This window comes from Lactuca sativa, chromosome 9, assembly GCF_002870075.4.
Source record: "Lactuca sativa cultivar Salinas chromosome 9, Lsat_Salinas_v11, whole genome shotgun sequence".
NCBI lineage: Eukaryota > Viridiplantae > Streptophyta > Magnoliopsida > Asterales > Asteraceae > Lactuca > Lactuca sativa.
This window is the reverse complement of record NC_056631.2, coordinates 228,145,889-228,170,730: the sequence shown is the minus strand read 5'-3', so window position 1 is coordinate 228,170,730 and position 24,842 is coordinate 228,145,889. Positions and strand designations below refer to the sequence as shown.

The following is a 24,842-nucleotide window of genomic DNA, read 5'->3' as shown; positions in this document are numbered from 1 at the left end:
CGTGATCTGTACACACTGATGGATGATTTATGATCTTGGGATTTATGTGATTGTATTATGACATGATACGTTGGATATTTATGCCTTGTTTTGGATGAAAATACATTTTTAGAAATGAAAAATTTGTGTTAAAATTTCCGTTGTTACACAACTTGACTTCAAGAAATAAATATTGTTGAATTTCTTACTAAAGTGAAAATTTTTGATACGTGATGCTTTGATAAGTCTTCATCTAGACTTCTCAAGCCCATACACCTTCATTAGATAGCATATGTGTGTATTTAAACCCTTTCATAAGTTATAGCTATAAGTCCTGAATGTTCAAACTATTTCTTGCCATTTCTCACAATTCGAACTATGAAAAGGGATGTCATAATCATATTGCAAATTTGAGAACACAGTTATCACAACTACAAACTATAATGATATTAACCAGATTTAAAATCTAACAATGAAAGTGTTCCCTCATAATCATTTTAATGAATTAGAGAGAAACTTTTTGCCAATTAGATTTTATGGTGTATGTGTTCATATGCATACAAATTTGTCATTTCCAACCTACAATCATAAGATAAGGTTGAGGACAACACCAAAATTAAATTTAGGTTTCATGGACTGAACTTTGCTTATTTTTAATTTCTCGCATTCTGGTAGCACAAGGGCCTACCAACGTTCCCAAGTTCTCAAGCAGCTTACTTCCATTGACCAATGTATTATCACTGACCAACGTGCTCTGCCTTTTGCAGACACATGAGAACCAAATAACTCATAAGCATTGCCAACACAATAGGAAGGTGCAGAGAAGCAAGAATGTGTAAATTGAACATGATAGGTTATCAACATCAGGTCATGTGCTAGTGATAACTAAAAGGTTTATTCTTGACTGACTCCTGAAACTCTTCAAGATTAATAAGACTCCCACTGACTTCTTAACATATAAGTTTCTCTCTCAAGCAGCACTCCTTGATGAGCAAAAAAAATATTCAAAAGTTAGTGTGGATTCTTGTCACGAAAACACTTTATTGAATTGGTCTTACTACATCCTTTGTTTTTTAAATCCAAAAACATCACAACTACCAATTCAAAATGTGCAAAAGTAAGAAATTATTGCTCCACATTTTATAAGGTGATATAAACCTACTTAGTACGAAACAAGCTTCAATATATGATTTATAGTTACTAGAGTATGACTAAAAAACTTAATTGGAAACAAAGTATGACTCGTCTATTGACTAAACCATTTCACCAATATCCGATTCCTCTTCTTAGTCAAACAATTGCACTAAGATGTTCTTCAAAGATCAATTTGTGACATGGTTCCATAATCATTAAGATGATCATAAAAGATGATACTAAAGTAATCTCCTTTCCTTTCATACTAGAGAAACCTTTATCTTTCTGCCTAATAGATTCTTCTTATTCGTTCCACTACTCTATGAAACTTTTCAAAGAGTTAGAATTATGCACAACGATATTTACTGAAAGCATCAGCAAATCATGACGAATAAAGTTATCATCCTTTGTGGCAGATCTGAATAATCCGCATCAATGTGTACTAGATCCTTTATTCCTTCACTTGACTCACATAAACATGTGATCAACGAATTAGTCATGTTCTTCCAATGATCAAAATTCTCATACATCACACAATTTGAATTGTATAACTCCAAGTTTATGTCCAATTGAAACTTGGGTGATGAGAATTCCTTTTCACTTGGTTGATTATGACATTTTTACAAATAACATAATTAAGAATCAAATCCATATTCAACATTGATAATAATAGAAATGTAACCATCAATTTTCATAACTGCCATTATAAGGAAAAATAAAATACACCAGATAAAAACAAAAATCCACTTTATTGATAATGAGCAGAAAAATTTTGTCCTTACAATACAAATGTATGAAAACTATGTTTCTAGATATTTCCTAAGCAATCTATCATAACTGATGAGTTCACAACTCTTAGATCGTTTAGATCTTTCACAAGTACAATAAAAGAATTCTAACAGTTTAAGAACAAATTAAGAATGAACACAAAACAAAATCAAATATGAGCTTATGATTCAAAACTAAGTCATGCCTCAGCAGAGCTCGATGAAGAACTTCCGTTGTAGAGGCGAGCTAGGGTTTACAAAGTAATGAATACGAAAACAATCAAATCTCTTCCTTCTAAGTCTGCATGCATTTAGCTTATATACTAAACCCTAATACAAAATAATGCACGGCTAGACATGCCCAATAGCGGCAATTAAACTAGGCTATGGACCGAGCCATGACGCAATCCACTAGACTCAACAATCTCCCCCTTTGTGTCAAATGAGGCGAGAGATTATTTCTTCTGAGTTGGTCTCACCGTCTTTATAACTTTAAACAGATTATGAATAATGGCGAGAAGAGTATGTCAGAATAGAATGTACCACCTCAACATGTCGACGAACAACTTTTTATCAGCAGCACTGTTTTGGTCGCACCTTTGTATGATCTCTAATATATGCTCGAGACAATTCGTCGAGAAAAGGTGTTTCTCAACAAGAGCGAACATACACTTTTGACCTTCGCCCCTGAGAAACATTATTGTGTGATACTTGGAATCAATCTTCCCCTTGATCATGGACTTAACATTGCCAACTCTGCCCATGGGTTTGATCGTTGGATGCTTGTGTATGGCAGATGCAATTTCCTGGTCCATCTTCGCTACCTCATGTATGTAGCAAACAAGCATACGCTTGACATGATCAATAATTGGCTGCTACTCCTGAGGATTTGACAAAAGAATGTTGGTGAGGAGTATCCGGTCATGGGGGTTGAGGTTCGGTAGATCAGCAAGGGAAAAATGGTGAACTGAGCCTTCGGTTCCTCTAGTCACCCTGAATTTGACATTGATGAATTTCCCTGCTGAATAGGGCTTCATCACCTTGACGGTGGTTATCTTCTTAGAGCTCCAAGTCTGGTATTGAGGTTGAGCAAACTCTAAGTAAAACTCTAACAGATCCCTATCTACCTTCGGGTCTGGAGATGGAATGGCAGCAGTCGAGTTGAAACAGTGGAAGATGAATGCCTTTCTAGTGATTGTCATATCGAACTGTGCATCCTTGGAGTTGTCAAGGCTGAATGACATTATTGGCTCGAGCCATAGAATGGCTGGCTCATCAATCGCACACCTCTGAAGCGAATCTTTAGTCCATTCAGGGAACATGACCTTTTTCTTTTCTAGGAGCTCCGCCTCCTTTCGCTTCTGTTCTAGCTCAGCTCGCTCCTTCATAGAAATTTCTTCAGTTTGTTTTTCTGAAGAATCAACCTTTGGGACAGGCTTCCTGGGAACTTCAACGTAGACATCATCTTCGTTGTCTATATCATCTTCACCAATTTTCTTCTTTTTCTTATCCTTATTACTGACCGAAGCTTCATTACCCTTCGGTTCAGCAGCTAGCTTGGAGGCAGATGGAGGAGGTTGATTCGTCTCTTGCTTCAAGTCTTTCTCTCCCCCTTGTTGCGGTTGGACACCAGTCACCGGAACACCCTCGATACGGCTAAGGACATCCAGTGCCGGTCTGAGCTTGTCTGCCAAATGCCTTCGGATGGTGATAGTGACAAGTGGATCATGACCTTCAATAAGATGAAGAAGGATGGAGTGAACGTCTGCAGCAGAACTTCGTATCACCTCCCTTTCTAACTTGAGGTCATCAATCTCAGCATGAGCAGTTCGCAGCTTGTGTGTTTGCAATTTTATCTGATTTGTGCGTCTGGCAAGCTCATCCATAATTCCATTTTCCATAGCTAAGACTGCTTGTAGTTGAGATAAGTGTGCGTTGACATTAGCATGGAACGCGTCATTTTACTGTTCAATAGCAAGGCGTGCTGCTTCAACCTTCGAGCACTCAGACTGAAGAGTCTGTTGAAGAGTCTCTACAGAAGAAGTAACTATAGCAGCATTCTTGGCAGCAGCAGCCTGCAAAGAATCTAAAAACAGGTGAGCCTGGGACACTAGTTTATCGACTTTCGCGGTCACTTCCTTGCACTCTTTTGTAGAGGCATCAATAGCACGAGAGGCCTATTGACATTGGGAAGTGGAGGCTTCAATAGCCTTTGCTGCAGCAGATAAGGAGGCTGAATGTTCAGCAACAACTGAAGAGAACAGGGCCTTTAATGCAGCATCTGAATAAGCTCCTGAGGAAAAGGAGGCAAGCATTTGATCCAGCTTGTCGTTTACCGCTTTGAGATCACGTTTGGTGATAGGCTCATCGTCATCATCCTCACTATGTACTCGATAAGGACTGAAGTATGTGGAGTCGAACTCCAAGTCCTCACCGCCCAAAATCGGGGTTGTTTCTGTAGAAGGTGTTGGAGATAAGGGTTTTGAAGAAGGTAGAGGTTCGGTTGTTACAGGAGTTTCGGTTGTTAGAGGAGGTTCGGTTGTAAAAGTAGGTTCGGTGACAGGTGGTTTGGAAATAGTGAATGTAGGTTTTGTAGTGGTGGAAGATGTCACAACTGTAAATTTTGAGCCACGTAATCTATACATTCAAGTTAATGTGAATCAGAAACTTCAAGTAAATACATTACGCAAGTACTACAAGTAGTCATCAAACAATTGGAAAACCCTAGAAGTTCTTGTTAAGTCTATTTTGGACTAGAACTTCCTTATTGGATCCAAATGGACCAATAAGTTTCCAATTGGACTATCATGGGCTTAGAACCCTAATTGGGCTCTAATTGGACCCACTCTTATTTATTTTAACATTTTAGGTCATGTTGGGCCTATAATGAAATGAATTGAAAGCTTTGGGCCATGAATAACCTAAACTAGTCCAATAAAAATATAAAAATCATACTACATTCTTTTAAGCATAAAACACACTCTAACTAACTCAAACTTTGGGCTTAAGGAAAAAGCCCAAATTTTTCTTTTCCCTTTTTAAAAATCTCAGCCCAAAGGCCCAAACCCAAAGAGAAATGGAAGTGTTGACTTAATGCATGCCACCTCATCTTTACCCATAGGATATCCAAGCAACATCTCATGCCTCCATGCAAGCATCACTTCAAAAATCACTTCTTTCTCTTCCCCTCTCTCACTCTCGGCCACATCTCAAACACACACACACATTTCACAAATTCCCTCAAAGAACATTCAAGAAAACTCTCTCATTTCCTCCCCAAAAATTCGAGATTTCAAGAAGCTTTCAAGGAGATCTTTCAAGAAAAATCACCATCTAAGGTAAGGTTTTGCTTGGATCTATGACTTGTATTCTTTATTTATCAAAAATCTCCTCCTAATCCATGCAAAAATCGTGATCTTGCACCCTAGAACCATCTCAAACTCGAGATCTTCATCAAAGGGAGCTTAGGCCAAAAATCACTTCATTTTCCTTCCATTTTTCCTTGCAAAACCGAGTCAACACCCCAAGGTGAGCTTCATACCCCCTATTTTCTGTTTTTATGAGTTTTGTGGGGGGGGAATACAAGTGAAAGTGTAGATCTATATGTGTTTTGTATGCCTTGTATGATTTCCATGCTTATATGTATGCTTTTATGTGTTTTAATGTTGGATCTAGCCATTAAACCCCTCAAAACCGAGACATAACTTATGTTTTATGATTTTAGCTTCAAATATATTTCTACATATAAAGTGATACAAGAAAAATAGCTAAGTGGTTAGCAACAAATTTCTTTAAGCTAAAAACACACATTTTGGGCCAAAAATGTGAAAAATACAAAATTAAGGGCCCAAATTGACATTTCACAGATTCTGATGGATGAAATGTGCCAAAACAGTTTCCATAAAACTATTTCTGGAATTATATTCAAATAGAGGATTAAAAACATAAATTTCAAGCTTATTGGGCTAAAAATGAAAATTTCGGCCCAAGGAGGCCCATTATGCGAATTTTTCTGTTTTGGAGGACCAAAACTGTGAATTTCTGTAAAACAGTGGACTATAAGTGTCCCAAATCCTTTTCAAAGGTTTAAAATGCTTTTTAAATTTAAAAAGGACCAAAGTTGCAAAAATTTTCCAATTTGGGCCAAAATTGTCAAAATTGCGAAAAGAAGGGCTAAAACCGAGAAAAACTGCATTTTCAGGGACTTAAACTGTTTTCTATGAAAAATATGCTGGAAAATATTAATTTCAATAATTTTTGGTGTTAAAATGTCAAGAAAAAAAATAGTTTAAGGACCAAACCGGGAAATATTACATAAAAAGGGTTGAAAATGTAAATTTTACAAATAATGAGGGGCTGAAAACAGAAATATTTCAAGGCTAATTCAATATGTACAATTTGATCAAATAATGACACCGCGACTATCGACGAAATACAACTCATTACAATACCAAAAGTCGTTGTTAAACGAATTGGCTCGGTCTCGAGCCAATGGAAATCTACAACTACTAACTCTTCGATACTACGATTCATACAAATAACGTTTGGTAATACATATACATACGAGTGTGCACAGACGTCTACGCACCATCTTCGGGCCCCAAAAGTGTAAAATCTTGCTTGTTGGGCCTAGCTAGCCCAATGACCTGATCTTAAGGCCCGAAGACACATATTTTCTACGAAGTGTTGAGTTTCACCGACTTGGCACAACGTAGAGTGACTTTCAATGGCTTGTACCACTGGTCCCCAAGGGTCCTTGGTATTGCTAGAAGAGTCTGCATATTTTACGAGGCGGGTCGGGGACCCCTCGCACGCATATTTTCCCCAACCGGTTAATGGAGTCACCGGGGTCTTCGTGACCTCTTTCTCTTCGGATGTGGGACTACACCTTGTCCGGGCGATTGGATAACGCGATTAGTACTGACGACGCCTTCGGGAATCGTTAGTATATCTACAAACTGGGCGTTTGCGTAACGCGGGTTTGTAGTAAATAATCCTGCTCGAGAACCTTCCAACGTCGCCTGGGACTGACACTGCTATCTTCGTAATGGTTTCAACGCAACTTAATGGATTCCAAAGGAACTAGGGGAACATCGGGTTTTCCTAGGGTTTTCAATACGTACAGAATTGAAATGCATACATTTTCAATGAACATTTTTTTTTTACAAGTATAGAAACAAACAAGCATACCTATGGATCTTCACAAACGTCTTCAAAAGCTTTTCTTTTCAGAAAATATCGGATTTTCTGGTGGTTTTTCAAGCAATACAAACATTCGATTTCAAACACTACTTATGAACTCACCAACATTTCATATGTTGACGTTTTTCAAAATACTTGTATTCTCAGGGAACCAGTGAATCAAGGGAAATCATACTCAGTGACGGTTGCAATTTATTTTTGTATGAATTGAACAAATAAATTTTTGGGGAATGTAATGTTTAAACAATGTATGATATGTCAACACTACTGGTTGTACTATGTTGATGAATGGTGACGAATGTTGTTATGTTTCATATATATTCAATGTTATGGTATTCGATTGAGTCACGACAGCCCCCGGACGTTTCCGCCGTCTGGTTCGGGGGTGTGACAGAAGAGGTTGTATCTGTGAAAATGGGAGTGGGAATAGGTATTGAAGTGGAAGGTTGAGAGGTGGTTACTGGAGAGATAGGAGGGATAGAAACTGGAATTGAGAAAGGTGGAGGTGAAGGAGGCAAAGAACGAACCGGAATTTTTAGAGTAGGAGAACGAGGTGGAGTATCCCCTTGGTCCAAAGCCTCTTCGTCAGAACTTTTGTTCTATGAATCTGAAGATGGAGCGTTCTTCCGCTTAGGAGGAACATATTTTGTATCCGAATCGCTTGAGGATTGAAGAATAAGTTTCCTAACAGGCTTTTTCTACTTTTTGGGTTGAGGTTGAGAAGGAGCAGCTTTATTGAAGAGAATGGTTATCGAGATTAAGAAAACGATTATGATTGAATGATTGAAAAGTAAGAACACAACGAGTAAATATTAATCAGATCTTATATTGATGAAGACTGATTACAAAGCTTTTAAGCAGAAAGAATACTCGAGAGCAAAAGTCCTTTCTACTTCTATCCTCAGTCCCTATTTATAGGAAACTTGAGTGTACAAAAAATATACTAAGTCTATTACAATACGCTTCGCATAAAACTGTGACTTAGTAAAATAACTAAAATGTGAAACTAAAGAATCAACCATTTCGATTTTTACAATACTAAGACTCTACAATCTCCCCCTTTGTAAACAGTCGAAACTATTCAGTCCATAAGCCTCTGAATAGCTGAGTGAATTGTCTTTCGCACTTCTCCATACCAAGAAATCACCTTCTTAAGCTCCCTCTTGTCTCCTTCGTTATTCTTCTTGCAGTTGTTCATACGGACAATAAAGTTCGTATATTGCGAAGAAGTATATCTTTCAACCTCCAAGACCTTGAACAAAAATTTCTTGGGCTTCCCCTTTGTATCTTTTCCTGAAAATACCATGCGAAACAGTTTCAGGCATATTTCCCCAACAACATACTTAGATAATGTTGCCTGGGTCAAGGTATCTACCCATGGAGCATTCACTTCTCTTCCCAAAGACGTTGCGAGTTCTTCATCAGTTAATGCCAAACAATCAAAGTAATTATCGATAAAAGTCTTGACATGTGCGAACCCAATTCTAAACACTTCAGTTTCAGATCTTTTGAGATTGTGATCTTCCATATGTTTCAAAATAAGACCCACTTGAATAAGATCATTGTAGTTCATCAGAGGGAAGTCAGCTATTGTGAAGTCATACTGCTTGTTATTAGCTCGAATAACAAAATAACGAAAATTCTGAAGCATGTCTTCAAACATTGTATCCTTCTTGATCGTCAACACCTTTTTGATCTTCATTAAAGACCATACTTCATCTGGATTCTTTCCCAACACATCATGAAATCTGATTTTCATGTGTATGTAGTCATCTGCATTATCAAACTTCTCGCTAATCTTGTATTGAGCTGTTATGAAAAGCATTTCATTTATCGGAAAATCCAAGTGGCATTTGTCCGAATTCGCAATATCATAACTTCTCTTTGGCTTTTTCTCGAATTCATAGATCTCCCTTCCCACAACTTTCGACTCTATAGTTTCATAAGAGTATAGCTTCGCAGGATCTCCTTTATTCATTGTGGGAGGATCACTTGCCCTTTGTCTCATTATACTTTGAACTTGCCTCATTCTTTCCAACTCAGCCTCTGCATCAGCTTTCTTCTCCTCCTTCGACTTTTCATACAAAATCCCTTTTCCTTTTCCCACATTATCAGTTGGAGGTTTCGCACTAGAACTTCCTTCTTTTGACCCAATCGTTATTCCTTTGGCTATTGGTCTTGTGGTTATTGTTGTTGAGGAAATCGGCATAGTGAATATTGGAAGAGTAGATTTGAGCTGAGTAGATATGACTTTCCCCATGGCCTTCGCATCATCCTCTTTACTTGAGTTTGTCTCTCCCCCTTGCACCCCTGTGAAAGCAGGTGGGGCACTCTTCGGTAATAAAGAGGTGAAGTTCGCAATCGGAGCAAGTGCCTTCTGAATTGCTTATTCCAAAGTATTGACTTTGAGAGTCAAAAATTCAGGAGTGAGAATAGACGGAGATGAAGATTGTGAAATCAAGGCTTTCAACTCAATCACCATTTTAATCAACTAATCAAACTTTTCCATGTTTTCTTTGTGATTCGCTTCAAAGATAGGAGCAACAATAGCTTTGTTGATGTCTGAGACAACTACATCAACCCTCTTCTATACTTCAACCTGTTGAGAATTAATAGCTTGAAGTTCCTTCGCAAGTTCAGTTTTTAATTCTTCAATCTTGAAGTTCACATCCTCCCGAACCTTCTTTACATCCTGCACAAACAGAACATGGCGTTCTTTTGCAACAGCTTGTAAATCCTTAACAACTCCATTAAATGAACTTCCTTGAGCTTTAATGTGAAGCTCATTGTTCTTGTCTGTCTGATCAACCTTCTCAAGTATTCTTTTCTCAGCAGCCTTGAGCATAACATCAACCTTCACTCCTGAGATAGATGACATTCTTCCAGAATCAGCTTGTGACTGAATAATGGCATTCAACTTTTGATTCAGGACTTTGAATTGCTTTCCTGTCATAAGCATATGATCAGGTATATCCTCCTCCTCTAAATCAAAGTGAATATCTTCAAACACTCCTCCAAAAGCTCCTCATTCGGTTTCATTATCAGACATGGGTTGCGAAGGTTGAGGAGTTTCAGGTGATTGTGATGGAAATAAGGTTGTAAATGGATTTTGTAAAGGATGGTCAAAATGGATGAGGTTGTGGAAAGTGTAGTAGTTGGAAGTGATACTAGTGGTAATGAAATGGGTAATGTAGCTGGTAGGCTAATGGGTAAAGTGGTTTCAACATTTGTGATAGGTGCCCCCGTATCAGATACATTGACAACCGTATCGAAAATAGGCACCTCCTCAGAAACTGATTTGGTAGTGCCTATTTCAAGTGGAATGGGTTGTGTGGAGATTTACGAAACATTTATAATGGAAACAGGTGGAATAGAAATGGTCACCAGTGTAGAAACAGGTGGAGTGTCTGGAACCACCTCTTCATCAGACGACTCATTTCGAATTATCAACTTTCGCTTCTTCAATAGAGTTTGTTGCATCTGTTTCGCAACATCCTGAGCTCATTGCCTCTTTGATCCTGGAGAAACAGGAGCTGGAATACTACGAACTGTCACCCCCTTACTGCTTACTTCTATTTTGCGAATCTTTTTCAATACCCCTGATTTTGAGGGTATTGTTTCCTTCTGCGATTTTGACAAGGTCTCCTCTATCTGAACCTCTTCTTCTTGACCTTGTTTCGAAGATTGAACGGTTTCATCCATCTTGGTGGCTTTCTTCTTCTTTGGGGTTTTGGCAGTTACTTCTAACAAGATCCCAGTCTGCACAGTTGGATCAAATCATGTAGCGTATCAACACTTTGTGAGTGGATGATACTTTGCGAAGCATCGCATCTGGAATGTGAGCAACATGAGTAAAAATGTTTTCATCATCCTCCACTTCCTTCGGAAATTGATACAATGAAAATTCCGCTACCTCAGCAGCCTCTGGAACTTGAATTCCCTCTTTTTCATACACCTTTTCCAGAATAAGGCTCCAATACCTTGCACATGAGACACATTTCTCAAGATTAGTGCTTTCCAAACTTTTTACGAACTCCTTCCACAATTGAGTTCCGTAATCGACACTAATATCATAGTATAAGCCCATCACCATTGCGTAGACTTCCATACGTCCCCTGTCCAGACCTACTGTTCTTCCAGTCAAACATCTAAGGAAAATTTCAAATAGAAAATTCCACATACAGGGTAATCTAGACTTTCTGAAATCACTAATCTTCTCAAGTGCTGGCTGGTGACCCATCTCATTGAACATGAAGATTATTTGGCAATTAAGAGGTTTGAAAAAAGGAGGGTTGTTGGGAATGTTCAAGAAGTCGATGAACATTTTCTTGGTGGGTTTGACCCTTTTGTTGTTCATCAGATTAAAGGTAATAACATCAGTGGCATAGTTGTATGAAGCCGATGATGCTGCCAATGACAACCAAGTCATCGGAACTGGGAAAGAATTGAACATTGCAATAGACAGAGGAGATTTTTTCAAGGCTACGATTAACATCTTCAATCCCTCTGGGTATGAAGAGACATTGGGATCAACCAGATAGTTGGTAGGTATTTCAGAAATTAGGGTTAGAGTTACCTGATTCATGATGCCTTAGCGTAGGGAATGCTATTGATTGATATTATCTGCTATTTGCTCTATATATGTGCTGAATAGGAGTACCTAGTATGAATTTTTAGAGAGAGCCTTGAGTCGAGGAGTAATTTAGGAGAGATACTTATATGAGCACTTGGGGAGTCTAGTGAGAGAGTAGTTTGATATTCGTGAGGGATAGAGCACTTGTGAATTAGGATCCTAGGAGGAGGAATTGGGGCAACTACAGGTTGGTGTGGAAGGTAGTATTGGGCCCGTAATACTGAAAGCATTGGATATGTATGTTGCCCAAGTAAGAACCTTAGGATGCTAAGGAGCATGTAGGGGCGGGTAATCGAGTGTGTGAGTGTTTGAGCTGGTCTCTGATGATTTTGTGTTTGCGTTTTAGAGAAACTATGGTGATTACCCGCAACAACCCCGGGAGTAGTGATACCAGTGACGAGGAGATCTGCAGGATCATTCATGAGGAGGTGGCCCTAGCTATCAGAGAGGCCATAGGAGAGATGTTTGGGTCTATTAAGACCATACTTATTGAGACTTTTGATGAGCGATACATTGTTGTCACAGAGGTTGCTGCTGCAGCAGCCACTACAGACCTAGCTGTTGCGAGGCCTCAAAGGAGTGATTCATTGTTGCTTCGGGAGTTCAACAACACGAAGCCACAGGAGTTTGATGGAACCCAGGACCCGATTGCTGCTATGAGATGGATTTCTGATATTGAGGGATTTTTCTATACTTGTTCATGCCCTGAGGACTAAAGGTCCGATTTGCGCTGAACCAGCTTCGCTTGGGAGCGAAGGACTGGTGGAGGTTCGTGACGACTAATTTTTCTCCTGCAAACCATGCAACAGTGACTTGGACGAGGTGCACACAGCTATTTCGAGATAAGTACATTCCCCGGGTGGAGAGGGAGCGGTTGGCCCAGGAGTTTCTGTCTCTCAAGTAGAAGAAAAAATTGTGACAGAGATTATGAGGATGTTTCCTGAGAGGGCGTTGTTTTTCCCCAAGCACGTGTCTACGGAGCAGGCATGTGTGATCCGGTACTTGAGCATACTGAGACGAGATATTCGGGACTTTATGGCGAACTCTTCGTATAGGACATTGGCTGAGCTACAGATCAATGCCAGGAGGAGGGAGATTGAGCTAGAGTTTCAGAGTAAAGAAGATTAGGAGTCTAAGGGTAGAGACTAGAGACTAGTGCAGCCGTAGCCGACGACCAAGCAGGATAAGCCCGCTAATTTGAGAGTTGGAGGCCAGAAGGGCCACACTTGTGGCAAGTGCGGCAAGATTCTTAAGGGATCTTGTCGAGCACGGATTTGCTACAAATGTGGCATGGAGGGGCATATGGCGATGGAATGCCCCAACGGATTTGTGGTTTGCTTTCATTGCAACCAGATCGACCACCGGAAGGCCGAGTGTCCTCAGCTCACACAGGGATCAGCCTAGGCTTCTGCTCCTACTGCTTTGCGCGTTACTGATGGCTAGCTAGTGAAGGCTGAGGCTCCGAGAGCTCGTGGGAGAGCATTCCAGCTAACTGTGGAGGAGGCCCGCGCCGCACCAGATGTTGTTGCTGGTAGGTATCTCCTTATTTATGTTATTTTGAGATTTTTTATGCTTATACTGTCACAACTCCAAATTTTAGACCTAGCATGGTCTAAACCCTAACGAAGTACTAGTGAGTATCACATTGCAATTCTTGTTGCATTTTAACATCTATAGCCTTAGGGCTTGTTAAAAGAATTAACAAAGAGGTATAGATTGAAAACATAAACTAAATTGGAGTGGTATAAATGAGCATAACCTACAAGTCTAAGGGTTTAAAACATAAATAACCCCCATTAATTGAGTTTTCACCAAGAAATCAATGCATTAAATAGAGTTCACTCCTAGAAGTAACTCCAATTGGGAGTTCACGGCCAATAATTCACGTCAAAAGAGTGTTCACGGTTGGAGAATTAATGCATTAAGTGTAGTTCACGGCTAGACAATCAAATCTCATTGTTGTTCACGGTCCAAGATGTAAACTCCAATGGAGTTCACGGTTTGAATTAATGAGCAAAGGGATTTCACGGTTTGTATTTGATTCCAAAATGGTGTTTACGACCTAAGTGTAATCGTAAACCCTTTTAAATATTTCATATCTTATCTAATTCAACTTCCCAATTAGATAACCTCTGTAAAATTTGCACCGCCTCATGAGTTTTATTTCATATATTAGGCGCAAATGAAATTCATTTGCACATTCAGTAACGAAAACATCATCCAAACTCTCTCAAATAGAAAACCAATTTCTTTGATTCTTAAGATCAAACAACTCTAGAAGATCGTTCTTCTTTCAAACAGATACAAGTTTAAGTATTATACATATTATTTAGTGTTTATGAAAACACTTATATTTATGTTATCATATTATTCACACACTATTATGTGTTTTAAAATCATTAGGATCACGACAATTTTCCCGTATTATATCACGAAGGTCACTGTTTTCGTCTTGATATTTATTCAAAACTGCACACAAGGTGAGTTCATACCCCTATAATCTACCTTTTAAATGATTTTAAATTCTTTTTAGGGGGATACAGGTTGAACACAAGCTAATTGTGTTAATAATTACATGTGATGTCAATCACATAGAAAATTTTTGTATGCTTTTAATTGTTATTTTTACAATAAAGGATTACCCAATACTTCTGTAATGACTTAAAGTCATGTTAACTCTTTTAAAAGTCACATAAACTTTATTTTAATACCGTTAAACTCTTTAAAATGTATTTATAACTCTTTAAACTTATAATTGTCAAAATCATGTTCATATATGTATAAGTATATAAATAAGACTTAAAGGGCTTAGGACTAATGAGTTGACTTATTTCATTTTCCTTGTTTGGATGTGGGCTTAAGGTAGGGTTATTTATCTGAAGGTCGTTTCCTTCTTAATTATATATATTATACATATGAGAATATAAAAGGTTACTTCAGTCGGTATCATTACCTTTGTTTCACGCTGAGCAAAGGGGTACACTCATGAGAGATCATGCTAATCAGATAGAACGTATGAATTATAATAGTTATAATTTATGAAACAAACGAGAAATCTATTTTCTAGATAGTTATACATGGTTTAATCTACTTTGTCAAGAAAAGGATATAATTCGATATTTACTCAAACTAAAATGTGTTGGTACGTCTTTAGGACATAGCAATATACTTGTTATGTTACATTCTTGTAACCTGAGTCTCCTGGAGGGAGAGCGGGCATTGTGTGTATAGATTTATATGGGACTGATAATCCCACATCCTGACTATTAGCTACGGTCCGGCAGACCAGCCATGGGATGACAAATATCATATATTTAGTTTCAACGCCAGTAGGTCGTCATGTTCATTCTAGTCTATAAGCATGGTTACAACTTTATCACATTTGAACCCTAATTAACCAGTTTAATAATTGGGTAGTTATTCACCAGTAGTTTATTTTTAAGAAATAATGTTGTATTAATCACTCTCCACAAACAAAACATAACGGTTTTATGGGATTTAAAACTACTTAAATGGAGCGGTTTTATGGGATTTAAAACTACTTAAACGGAACGGTTTTATGGGATTTAAAACAACTAAACATAATGGTTTTATGGGATTTATAACTACTTCACAGAACGGTTTTATGGGATTAAAATTACTTATCAATTGTAAAGCAGAAAATATAGGATTTTCTGGAACGGAATCAGTCATTTTCTCAAAATTAGTATAACATAAAGGACCTTTAGTGGTTAATTCTATAATTCATTAGTTTATACATTAAAGTTATATATAAATAATATATGATAGGCAGTGGAATGTGTAACTTCTACCTTACTTCCTGTTCCTTGTTTGGTAGTGGACTTAGGGCAGGTTCACACATTTAACTAGAGGTTCGATATTAGGTTATATATAACAAGTATAAACTAAGTGATTGCAAAATGAACTATTGTGGTTATCATTTTATCACATCAGAAAATATAGGATTTTATGGAGGAACAGGAGAAATTTTCCAAAGAACTTAGAGTATACATTATATAATAAAAATACTTATGAACACACCAGCTTAAATGTTGATTCTCTCTTTCCTAATAACTTGTATTCTCAGGAATCCAGTAGACAGGTGCACTCCCAGAGCTTTTGAGAAGATAGCCTAGTACCGTGTTGTGTCTTTCTTATTTTGCTATATCTAATTTTGATGTTTGAATATGTAATTTTTAAACACTTATGTAAAAACTTATACATTATTAATACAATGGGTGTTGTGCTTTGATTACTATAATGCATGTGTTGTGATACTTGACATAACGTCCGCCGCCCCCGAACGTTTCCGCCGTTCTGGTTTTGGGATGTGACATATATTGTGTTGCTTATAGGTACTTTTCTTGTGAATTTTGTACCTGCTTTGGTGTTATTTGACTCGGATGCGAGTCGATCTTTCGTGTCCTTATCCTTTAGTCATCACATTAGTGTTAGACGTGAGGCGTTGAGTCGACCACTAAGGGTTTCTATAGCTGATGAGCATGCGGTTTTGACACTGATGTATTCCAGGGATGTATATTATAGATTTTCGATGTTGAGTTTCCGATAGATCTGGTGCCAGTAAGTATGGGTGATGTGTGTTTCATAGTAGGCATAGATTGGTTGAGTCGGTTCAGAGCTATGATTAACTATGAGCATCATATGGTGACCATAGGAGATCATAGTGAGGGAGTACTTAATGTGTATGGCGAGGGAACCAGATTTGGATCAGCTTTCTGCTCTGCCGTTAGGGCAAGGCAGAGTTTACAGCAGGGATGCATGGGGCTACGAGAGTTGCCACGGAGAGGCCGAGTTCTATCTCTGATGTTCCGGTACTGTGTGAGTACCAAGATGTTTTCCCCAAGGATTTGTCGGGTGTCCCTACCGAGAGGCAGGTGGAGTTCTGGATCGATTTGATTTCGGGTGTGGCGCCTATTGCCAAGGCACCTTATCGCCTTGCGCCGCCCGATATGCAGGAGTAATCATCGCAGCTCCAGGAGTTGTTGGGGAAGGGTTTTATTAGACCGAGTAACTCACCGTGGGGAGCGCCGATCCTTTTTGTCAAGAAGAAGGATGGTTCACACCGGATGTGCATCGACTACTGGGAATTAAACAAGCTGACGGTCAAGAACTGTTATCCACTACCGAGGATCGACGATTTATTCGATCAGTTGCAGGGGGCGTCTTGGTTTTCCAAGATTGATTTGAGATTTGGGTATCATCAGATGAAGGTTTGCGAGGAGGATATCTAGAAGACGACCTTTAGGACTCGTTATGGGCACTACGAGTTTGTGGTGATGCCTTTTGGACTCACCAACGCACTGGCAGCATTTATGGACCTCATGAACCGGGTATGCAAGCCCATGTTGGATAGGTCGGTGATCGTGCTCATCGACGACATATTGGTGTACTCGAGATCTAGGGAACAGCACGAAGAGCATCTTCGGGAGATTCTTGGTGTATTGAGGATGGAGAGGCTTTATGCCAAATTCTCCAAGTGTGATTTCTGGTTACGAGAGGTCCAGTTTTTGGGACACCTCGTTTTACTAGAATGGGATTTTGGTCGAACTGGCCAAGATTAAGGCAGTAATGCGATATGAGGTGTCGAGGTCCCCATCCGAGATTAGGAGTTTTCTGGGTCTGGCAGGCTACTATCGGAGGTTTATCAGATATTTCTCCAAGATTGTCGTTCCTCTCACCAGATTGACCAGGAAGGTTGTTACTTTCGTCTGGGGGCCCGAGCAGTAGGCTTCATTCGAGACTCTTCGCCAGAGATTGTGCGAAGCTATATTGTTAGCCCTTCCCGAGACATAAAGCAGTGAGTGCTCCGATCCGAGACATGTTCATGAGTATGACGGTGATGACTCCAGTATTAGATATCATCTGAAAGGCCCAGGTGGTGGCCGTGAGACCAGAGAGGCGAAAGAGAGAGCAGGTGATCGGGCAGATTTTTGAGTTTGAGACGGATATCCGAGGGCTTATAACCTTCCGTGGGCAGATATGGGTGCCATATACGGGTTGAGCTCGACGTATATTGATGGAGGAGGCCCATATGTCGAGATCCTCGGTCCATTTGGGGGCCACCAAGATGTATTTGGACTTAAAAAGGGATTATTGGTGGCCTTGTAAGAAGAGAGATGTGGCATGGGTAGTCGAGAGATGCTTGATATGCCGTCATGTCAAGGCGGAGCACCAACTTCCTCATGGCCAGTTGCAACCTTTAGAGATTCCCCTATGGAAGTAGGAACATATTTCCATGGATTTTATCACCAAATTACCAAGGACCGTGCAAGGTGTCGATGCGATATGGGTGATTGTAGATCGGTTGACGAAGAGTGCTCACTTTCTGGCTATAAGTGAGAGCTCTTGTAAGGAGAAATTGGTCGAGATCTATGTTCGATAGGTGGTGGCACAACATGGGATGCCAACATCGATAGTGTCAGATCGGGATGTGCATTTTAGTACCGCATATCACCCACAGACTGATGGTCAGAGCGAGCGGACGATTCAGACGCTCGAGGACATGTTAAGCGCCTGTGTTATGGACTTCGGTGGAAGTTGGGACACTTACTTGCCTTTGACTGATTTTTCATACAACAACAGCCATCACTCTAGTATCAGTATGCCTCCCTTTCAGCTTTTATACCGGAGAAGATGTCGAACTCCCATCTGTTGGGGAGAGGTAGGGTAGGGAGTTATGAGCAGCAATAAGATGGTGCTCAAGATGACAAAGTAGATCCAGCAGGTCAGACAGAGGTTACTGACGGCCCAGAGTCGTCTGAAGAGTTATGCAGATCGGCGACATTTAGAGCTAGAGTTCCAGGTCGGGGATTTTTTCCTCCTGAAGGTATCCTCGTGGAAAGGAGTGATTTGGTTTAGGAAGCGGGGAAAGCTAGGCCTTAGATACATTGGTCCATTCAAAGTGATCGTGCGAGTGGGTAAGGTAGCTTACCAGTTAGAGCTGCCTGCAGAGTTGAGCCAGATTCATCACCCCTTCCATGTGTCCCAACTGAGGAAGTGTGTAGTTGATGAGACGGAAGTGGTCCCTTTAGAGTATCATACATAATATTATTCCTAAAACCTACAAATAAATAAATAAATAAATAACTGCGAGAGAGTCTCCATATCAGTGATTTGTATGCTTAATGCATGTAGTTCAAATTAACACAATTAGGCAATCAACACTTATCATACTATACTACCCATTACTCTATTTGTAGGTTAAACGTATACAACTCTTATCAACATTGTTGATGTTATCGACCCTCATTATACAAGAATGAATATTAACATATGTATACACACTAGATCCGTTTATCTATTCTGTATAACAATCTAATAAGTTATTGAAATTATTTCTAAAAACTCATTAAAATAATAATGCCTCAACTCATTAAACATCATACCAACTTAATTGATAGACATCATACATGTTGCAAAATTCGTTAGGCGTTTCCATGGCGGCCGACTAACTACTAGCAAGTATTCGATCTACACGGGGAGTTGGATAAATTATATGAAATTAATTTTAGGAAAATTATATATATATATATATATATATATATATATATATATATATATATATAACAAATATAACAAGTTTATTAAAATATATAACAAAATAAATGAATATCAATAACAATTATATATTTACTATATATACTATTAGTCCTTGGTGAACACTACCTTGATCTTATTGATTGAATTTTTGACTTTTTTTTAAAAAATTTTATGCTTTTATTTTTGTTATTTATCTGTTTTCACTGATGGCTACGTCTACTGTGTAACCCAATAAAAATGAAATTGTTGTCACTACGTTTACCTTCTCAGACAACCCACCGACTTCACCGACTTCATTCATTGGAACTATACAAAACTCACCAGTTATCACCCAGTTCCATCTCATCTTCCTAGCCGCTATACTTCCCGATCATTCATTGCTCACGTTATTTTCCCTCCTGCTCCATCGTCTCTGCTAAAGCTCACCCCCACCACTTCAATCGCCGAATTCCAGCCACCATCTCCACCAATTGAATCAATTCAACTGCTCTACAAATCATACTATGCAATCCGTCATGTAAGCCCTACATCGATTGACGGAGAATCTGTGTCAAATTTTCCCTCGGCCTTCTCCACTACCGGTACATATTTTATGCAGATATATACACGTCGCTTTCCCTTAAAGGAGCCATTAATCTTCTGCCAAAATACAATACAGGTTAGACCGCCACCAAGATCACCCTCAACCCAAAACTCCACCGTAATTTCTAAAGCCTAGGTATTTTTCTATTATTTATTTTTCATTGAATTTGACAGTCAAAATCAATGGTGTTGTATTTCCTATATATGTGTTCACATTTCTCTAGCCCTTATTTGTCAAATTCTGAACTATCATTCCTTGATTAGGTTTATACAGTTCAGTTCGTTGCCTATTGTTTGGGCTACTGAGTTATTTGTTTTTGCCTCTCATGGTTTTAATCTAAAGGTACATAGTTCCAACTCTTCAATTAATAAAAAGCTTAGATGTTGGTTTAAGGTTTGGATATGTTCTAGATATCTTCATTGTTCATGCTAAGTAGGGTTCTAAAGGAGTCATTAAGTTTGTATTTGGTGCTATTTTATTATTGTTATTGGTACTTCCTCATCCTTACACCAAAATGAAGTTTTGATTTCCTTTTATGCTATAGGTCTATCATGATAAAAGTAAATACTTAAAGTTCAATTTTCTTGGAGTATTTGGAGGCTTGTGAATTTGAAGGTTCATACTACAAATGGCCTATCATGGTTACTATTCTAAGTCCTTTTCAGGCTTTTGTACTTTCTATAAGACTCATAGTTCTATCTTTTTTGTCACTTTGGTATATGTTATGAAGCTTTTTTAGTGATTTGCCAATATTAAATTTGACGAAATGTAAAAATTTATAAGTTTGTGTAAAAATGTCAGCTTTGACATTTCAAAATGCCAAGATTGACACGCTTTCATGTTTCAGTTTGGCAAAAGCTTGAAGAAGGAAATCAAGATTTTTTTTCTAAATTTATCACCTGAGATTGAACGTAAAAGATCAAATAATGAAATTCAATAAATTACTACATACACAAGCTAACCTCATGCATGAAATGTCAACTTCAGTTCCTATCTCTAATGGATCTCATGTTCTTCTATGTAAGTTTTTTCCTTTTTTCAAATTTATATTTAATGATATAATTTAATGCTACACACACACACAAAAAAAGCTATGAAGCAATTCACAGCTGCTAGATTTTCATATTTTTTTATTTTTAAGTTTAGTGTTGTCACATATCAATGATATATGTGCATACTTGCCATGCATTTCGGTCTTTCTAATTTTCTATATTTTTGATATTTAACTTCCAGATACCAACAATCCTTTGATCTTTCGACTTTAATACCGAATTCAATGTATGTTTCTTATTTACAAGGTGAAATTTGTTGAACTGCAAAACAATTAGCACGAAATTTTATTAATAATTTTTTTTATTCAGATCAGGTGCTTTAAATGAAAAAACAATGGAAGAGAACAAAAATGTAATGTATTTTTTTGACTTTTTGTAGGTTATATCAAGTAATTTGGTTGGAGAAAATCGGTTTGGGCATGTTTGGGAAGGTATATCAGTTACCTCCGGAATCATTGATTCCAACTTTCTACCTTTCTAGAGAGAGATTACTAAAGTAATTGCATATACAAGAATCTTATTTGGCATTGGTACGAGAATTTGTTAGAACAATAATGTTTGGTGGTTAAAGATTCAAGGGCATTTCGTTCATTATCTCATCATAAGTTTTTTTTTTTTTTTGGTTTATCACGCTTTATCTCTACCACTGAAGGTGTATATGTCGAATCCAGGTACCTTTACAATGAAATCCAATTAGAAAAATTGACTGAATTTTTAAAATTTCACTTATAGTAAATTCTTTTATTTCAACATATAAGAAGGGCATTTTGGTCTTTCAGTAAAAAAGAAAGAACGAAATAGAATTAGGTTTGTCTTTTCACATCTTTTATATATCCAATATGAATTCTTTTACCTTTTTTTATATATATGTTCTTTCAATTGCTTATCATTATAACGTCTCCATATTAGTACTATTGGTTGTGTTATGTTACAATGTATTAACTTCTGTTTTGTTTTTTTTTCTTTTTGAAGTGTAATGTTTGGACCATATTTATGTGGTACAGAGACAAAGAAGCTTGATGTTATTGTTTCCTATCAAGGGCAAAATTATCCAATCAAGACGGATTTGCAATGTAAAACAGACAAGTTAACATATTTTTACACTTTTGTCCTTAGGCCTGATGCAAGTTATAGTATTTTAATAGATGGTAGGGAAAGAGATTCTGAAACCATGGAAACTGCCTTGGTTGTGATTAAACGTGGTAATCAATCGTTTTGCTGGTCATTAAAAATGTGATAATAGATTTTATTATTACAAAGGTTGATATGAATAAAATGGTAAATTGTTCTTTATTTGTTCAAAAACCAGCAACTTATTGATATTATTGCAATTCACACATGAAACTGTCGGGGGTGGATCGGTTCAATGTAACTCGATAAAATCTTTCCATTCTGTCCATTTCTTTGGCGTATTCAATCCACAAAAGGGGGTTCTTCCCTAGTTTGGTCTAAAAGAAAAGGTTGAAATTTCAAAATTTTGACCGACTCCGAATTCCAATTTTAACCGATTTTAACTAAATTGGAGCCGATTTTTGACCAAGTTTGACCAATTCTGATTTTTTGGCCCATTCCTAAATACATGTCTCGGCCCCTACCTGATTCCGATTAATCGGCCGTTTATGCCGAATTTTACACATGCCCTTTTCTAGAAAACAAACAATACCTTATGTGCCTATTTGGCAAAACTAATGGATAGAAAGTAAAGAAAAGCTATAGCTTTTATTTGTGCAGAAGTGCTAGGTGAAAGTTAAATGTATAAAATTAGTTAAAAACTAAAATCTCTTCTCAGCTTTTTGTTTAAAATAAAAACTAAAAAATTTCTGGTGTCCAACAAAGCTTTTTTTTTCGAGTTTTTACTTAAAACCTAAAACTAATAAAATATCGATACCAAACAAGCCCTATATATACAAATTTCAAAAGGCTTAATTCTGATGAAAAAAAAAAGCACGAGATTTTTAATCTCCTTCAACCACGTCTTGATTTATTTCAAAGTAAAAGACCACCATTGTTCAAAGGTCTCTGTCACGATTCATACATGCTTAACTTACTATGTGGGAACTTACATACCAGCAAAGCTAACACACACACACACAAACAAACTTTAGGATAGTAATTGGATCATACAACTTCACCATGTTTCATCTTGAAGTTGAAGCTATGTTTAAATTCACCATAGATACCTGAGGAAGATTTTAAGCAACCAAATAATGACTTAATATAAATGTATGAAAGTGAAACCATAGAATAAGCAGATTAATAATAATAATAATAATAATAATAATAATAATAATAATAATAATGCACCTTTTTCCAAATTCACTAATGTTACGATATCCGTTGTAGAAGATGAACCACATCAAGACCACAACCAAGCTATCTTAACAAACAGTCAAGTCAAACAAAAGAGAAAAAAATGAAATGACCTAAATACCCTCACCTAATGGTTGGGTTTCCATCCCTGGTTCTAAAAAAAAGAAAAAAAAAAGAAGGATATGCCACAGGGACCAAAAGTGTAATTTAATCTAAAAGATAAAGATACTGAACAAATATCGCTCCCACCAGTCCAACATGTATAGCCCAAATGTGACATTGTAAAGGTAGATTTTGCGTTGAACCCAATTCATATTCCCTAATAACCTGAGAGACAATACACACACACACACACACACACACACACAAAAAATGGTTAAAAGTGTTTTCAACAGCATCAAAGGGGTATTGATGGAAATAGTTATTATTATTATTCCATTAAGGCACTTGATATGAAATACCACCCAACCTTGCCCTTAATTCAATCTTTATTTCGAATCCTCTTGAGTAAATGGTATTATGAAACAGGTGTTCAAAGTTTCATTCCTCTTGGATCTGTGTTTTGAATTTTGATAGTGAGTTATGCCTAGTAAGTAAGTAGTAATCTATATTTGTATGAGTATGATTTTGGAGAATGATGAAAATTAGGGTTTTATTTATTATTTGGATTGGAGTTTATACGACACTATTGAATAATTATTTGTTTGTTGAATGTGGGCCGTTACAGGAGGACCTTAATACCAGTATCTGTGATTTCAATTTCAGATTATGAGCCTGCAGATATATCTAAAAAGAAGGCGAATGATACAAGTTTAAAGCAGCAGCTCTCTTACACTTGCTGTTAACAGAGAAATAGCATTACAATTTACACTGACACAGATCTGAAAGGGCAGGTGGATGATTTAACCTAAGTTTATTCACAACTACAATGAAATCGAATAAAAACGACGAAGTAGATCCAATCGAACAAACAACAAGTAGAGGCTACAACTAACCTAAATAACTACAGAGAGCAACATATGACCGAAGAAAGTAAGTTATCCCAAAGGATCATCAAAAAAGCTTCAAAAAAAATATAATAATTAAGGGGAAAAGAATCGATAACCTGAGATAGGTGTGTTAAGAGTGGGGCGTCCAGCAGCACACCGAACCTGAAGGAAATGAAATTGGAGAACGTTTGACTTGGTCCTCCCGTCCTTAATATACAACAATTACCCCAGTCCAACGTAAATGAGACAGGGAAGGTAAGATGGTATGCCGCCCCAAGCTCCGGAAGAAGATTCTGTCGAAATAAAATTTATCAAAAATAAAAATAAGAAATTATCACAAAAAATTTAATATTTTTAAAAAAAGTTACATTTAGTCTAAAAAAAATTAACATAAAATTCATGATTATTTCAAGTCAATCAATTAAGTCTCTATAACTATTTTAATGACCAGAAAATGATTTAGGAGGGTAACTACTTCTTATCCGTGTTCACATATAAACAATTTTTTCTTTTTTGTACATAATAAAGCAACTAACTTGTTTTAACTGTTTAAATTACACCAATATTACCGGCTAATATATGTTTTAACCGGTAACTCAAAGGGAAAATGACTTAGGAGGGTAACTACCTCTT

General features: G+C 37.5%; 2 protein-coding genes across 14 annotated transcripts; one reads left to right on the top strand and one right to left on the bottom strand.

Annotated features, from left to right (window-relative positions):
- The first annotated feature begins 19,443 nt into the window (after nt 1-19,443).
- Nucleotides 19,444-22,215, top strand: LOC111900492 (calreticulin-3-like). Of its 12 annotated transcripts, none has more exons than XR_006187059.1 (8): nt 19,444-19,856; nt 19,934-19,993; nt 20,122-20,200; nt 20,403-20,499; nt 20,706-20,878; nt 21,092-21,136; nt 21,290-21,341; nt 21,915-22,215. XR_006187059.1 is itself a non-coding variant. In XM_042898194.1 (5 exons), the coding sequence occupies exons 3-5, from the start codon at nt 20,828-20,830 to the stop codon at nt 22,145-22,147; spliced, it is 336 nt and encodes a 111-aa protein (XP_042754128.1). In that variant the 5' UTR covers nt 19,444-19,856; nt 19,934-19,993; nt 20,706-20,827; the 3' UTR covers nt 22,148-22,215. The 12 variants fall into 12 exon arrangements, 3 of the variants coding, with proteins under 3 accessions (XP_042754128.1, XP_042754127.1, XP_042754129.1); XR_006187056.1 differs by having other exon boundaries at nt 21,883-22,215; XR_006187057.1 differs by having other exon boundaries at nt 21,092-21,156.
- A 647-nt stretch (nt 22,216-22,862) lies between these two features.
- Nucleotides 22,863-24,480, bottom strand: LOC111900432 (uncharacterized). Of its 2 annotated transcripts, XM_023896326.2 has the most exons (5): nt 24,326-24,465; nt 23,690-23,775; nt 23,450-23,547; nt 23,215-23,287; nt 22,863-23,090 (listed from the first exon to the last, which is right to left on the bottom strand). In XM_023896326.2, exons 3-5 carry the CDS (start codon nt 23,532-23,534, stop codon nt 23,078-23,080), a joined length of 171 nt encoding a protein of 56 aa, XP_023752094.1. In that variant the 5' UTR covers nt 23,535-23,547; nt 23,690-23,775; nt 24,326-24,465; the 3' UTR covers nt 22,863-23,077. The 2 variants fall into 2 exon arrangements, with proteins under 2 accessions (XP_023752094.1, XP_023752089.1); XM_023896321.2 differs by lacking the exon at nt 23,690-23,775 and having other exon boundaries at nt 24,326-24,480.
- Nucleotides 24,481-24,842: the final 362 nt, after the last annotated feature.

Bases quoted from the DNA above. Each gene is read 5' to 3' on its own strand.
- LOC111900492 (XM_042898194.1), top strand. From the start codon at position 20,828: ATGAAATGTCAACTTCAGTTCCTATCTCTAATGGATCTCATGTTCTTC. The intron at 20,879-21,289 runs GTAAGTTTTTTC...GACTTTTTGTAG, and splicing joins TGGATCTCATGTTCTTCTAT to GTTATATCAAGTAATTTGGT. The intron at 21,342-21,914 runs GTATATCAGTTA...TATGTGGTACAG, and splicing joins GTTTGGGCATGTTTGGGAAG to AGACAAAGAAGCTTGATGTT.
- LOC111900432 (XM_023896321.2), bottom strand. From the start codon at position 23,534: ATGAATTGGGTTCAACGCAAAATCTACCTTTACAATGTCACATTTGGG. The intron at 23,288-23,449 runs GTATCTTTATCT...CTGTTTGTTAAG, and splicing joins GTGGGAGCGATATTTGTTCA to ATAGCTTGGTTGTGGTCTTG.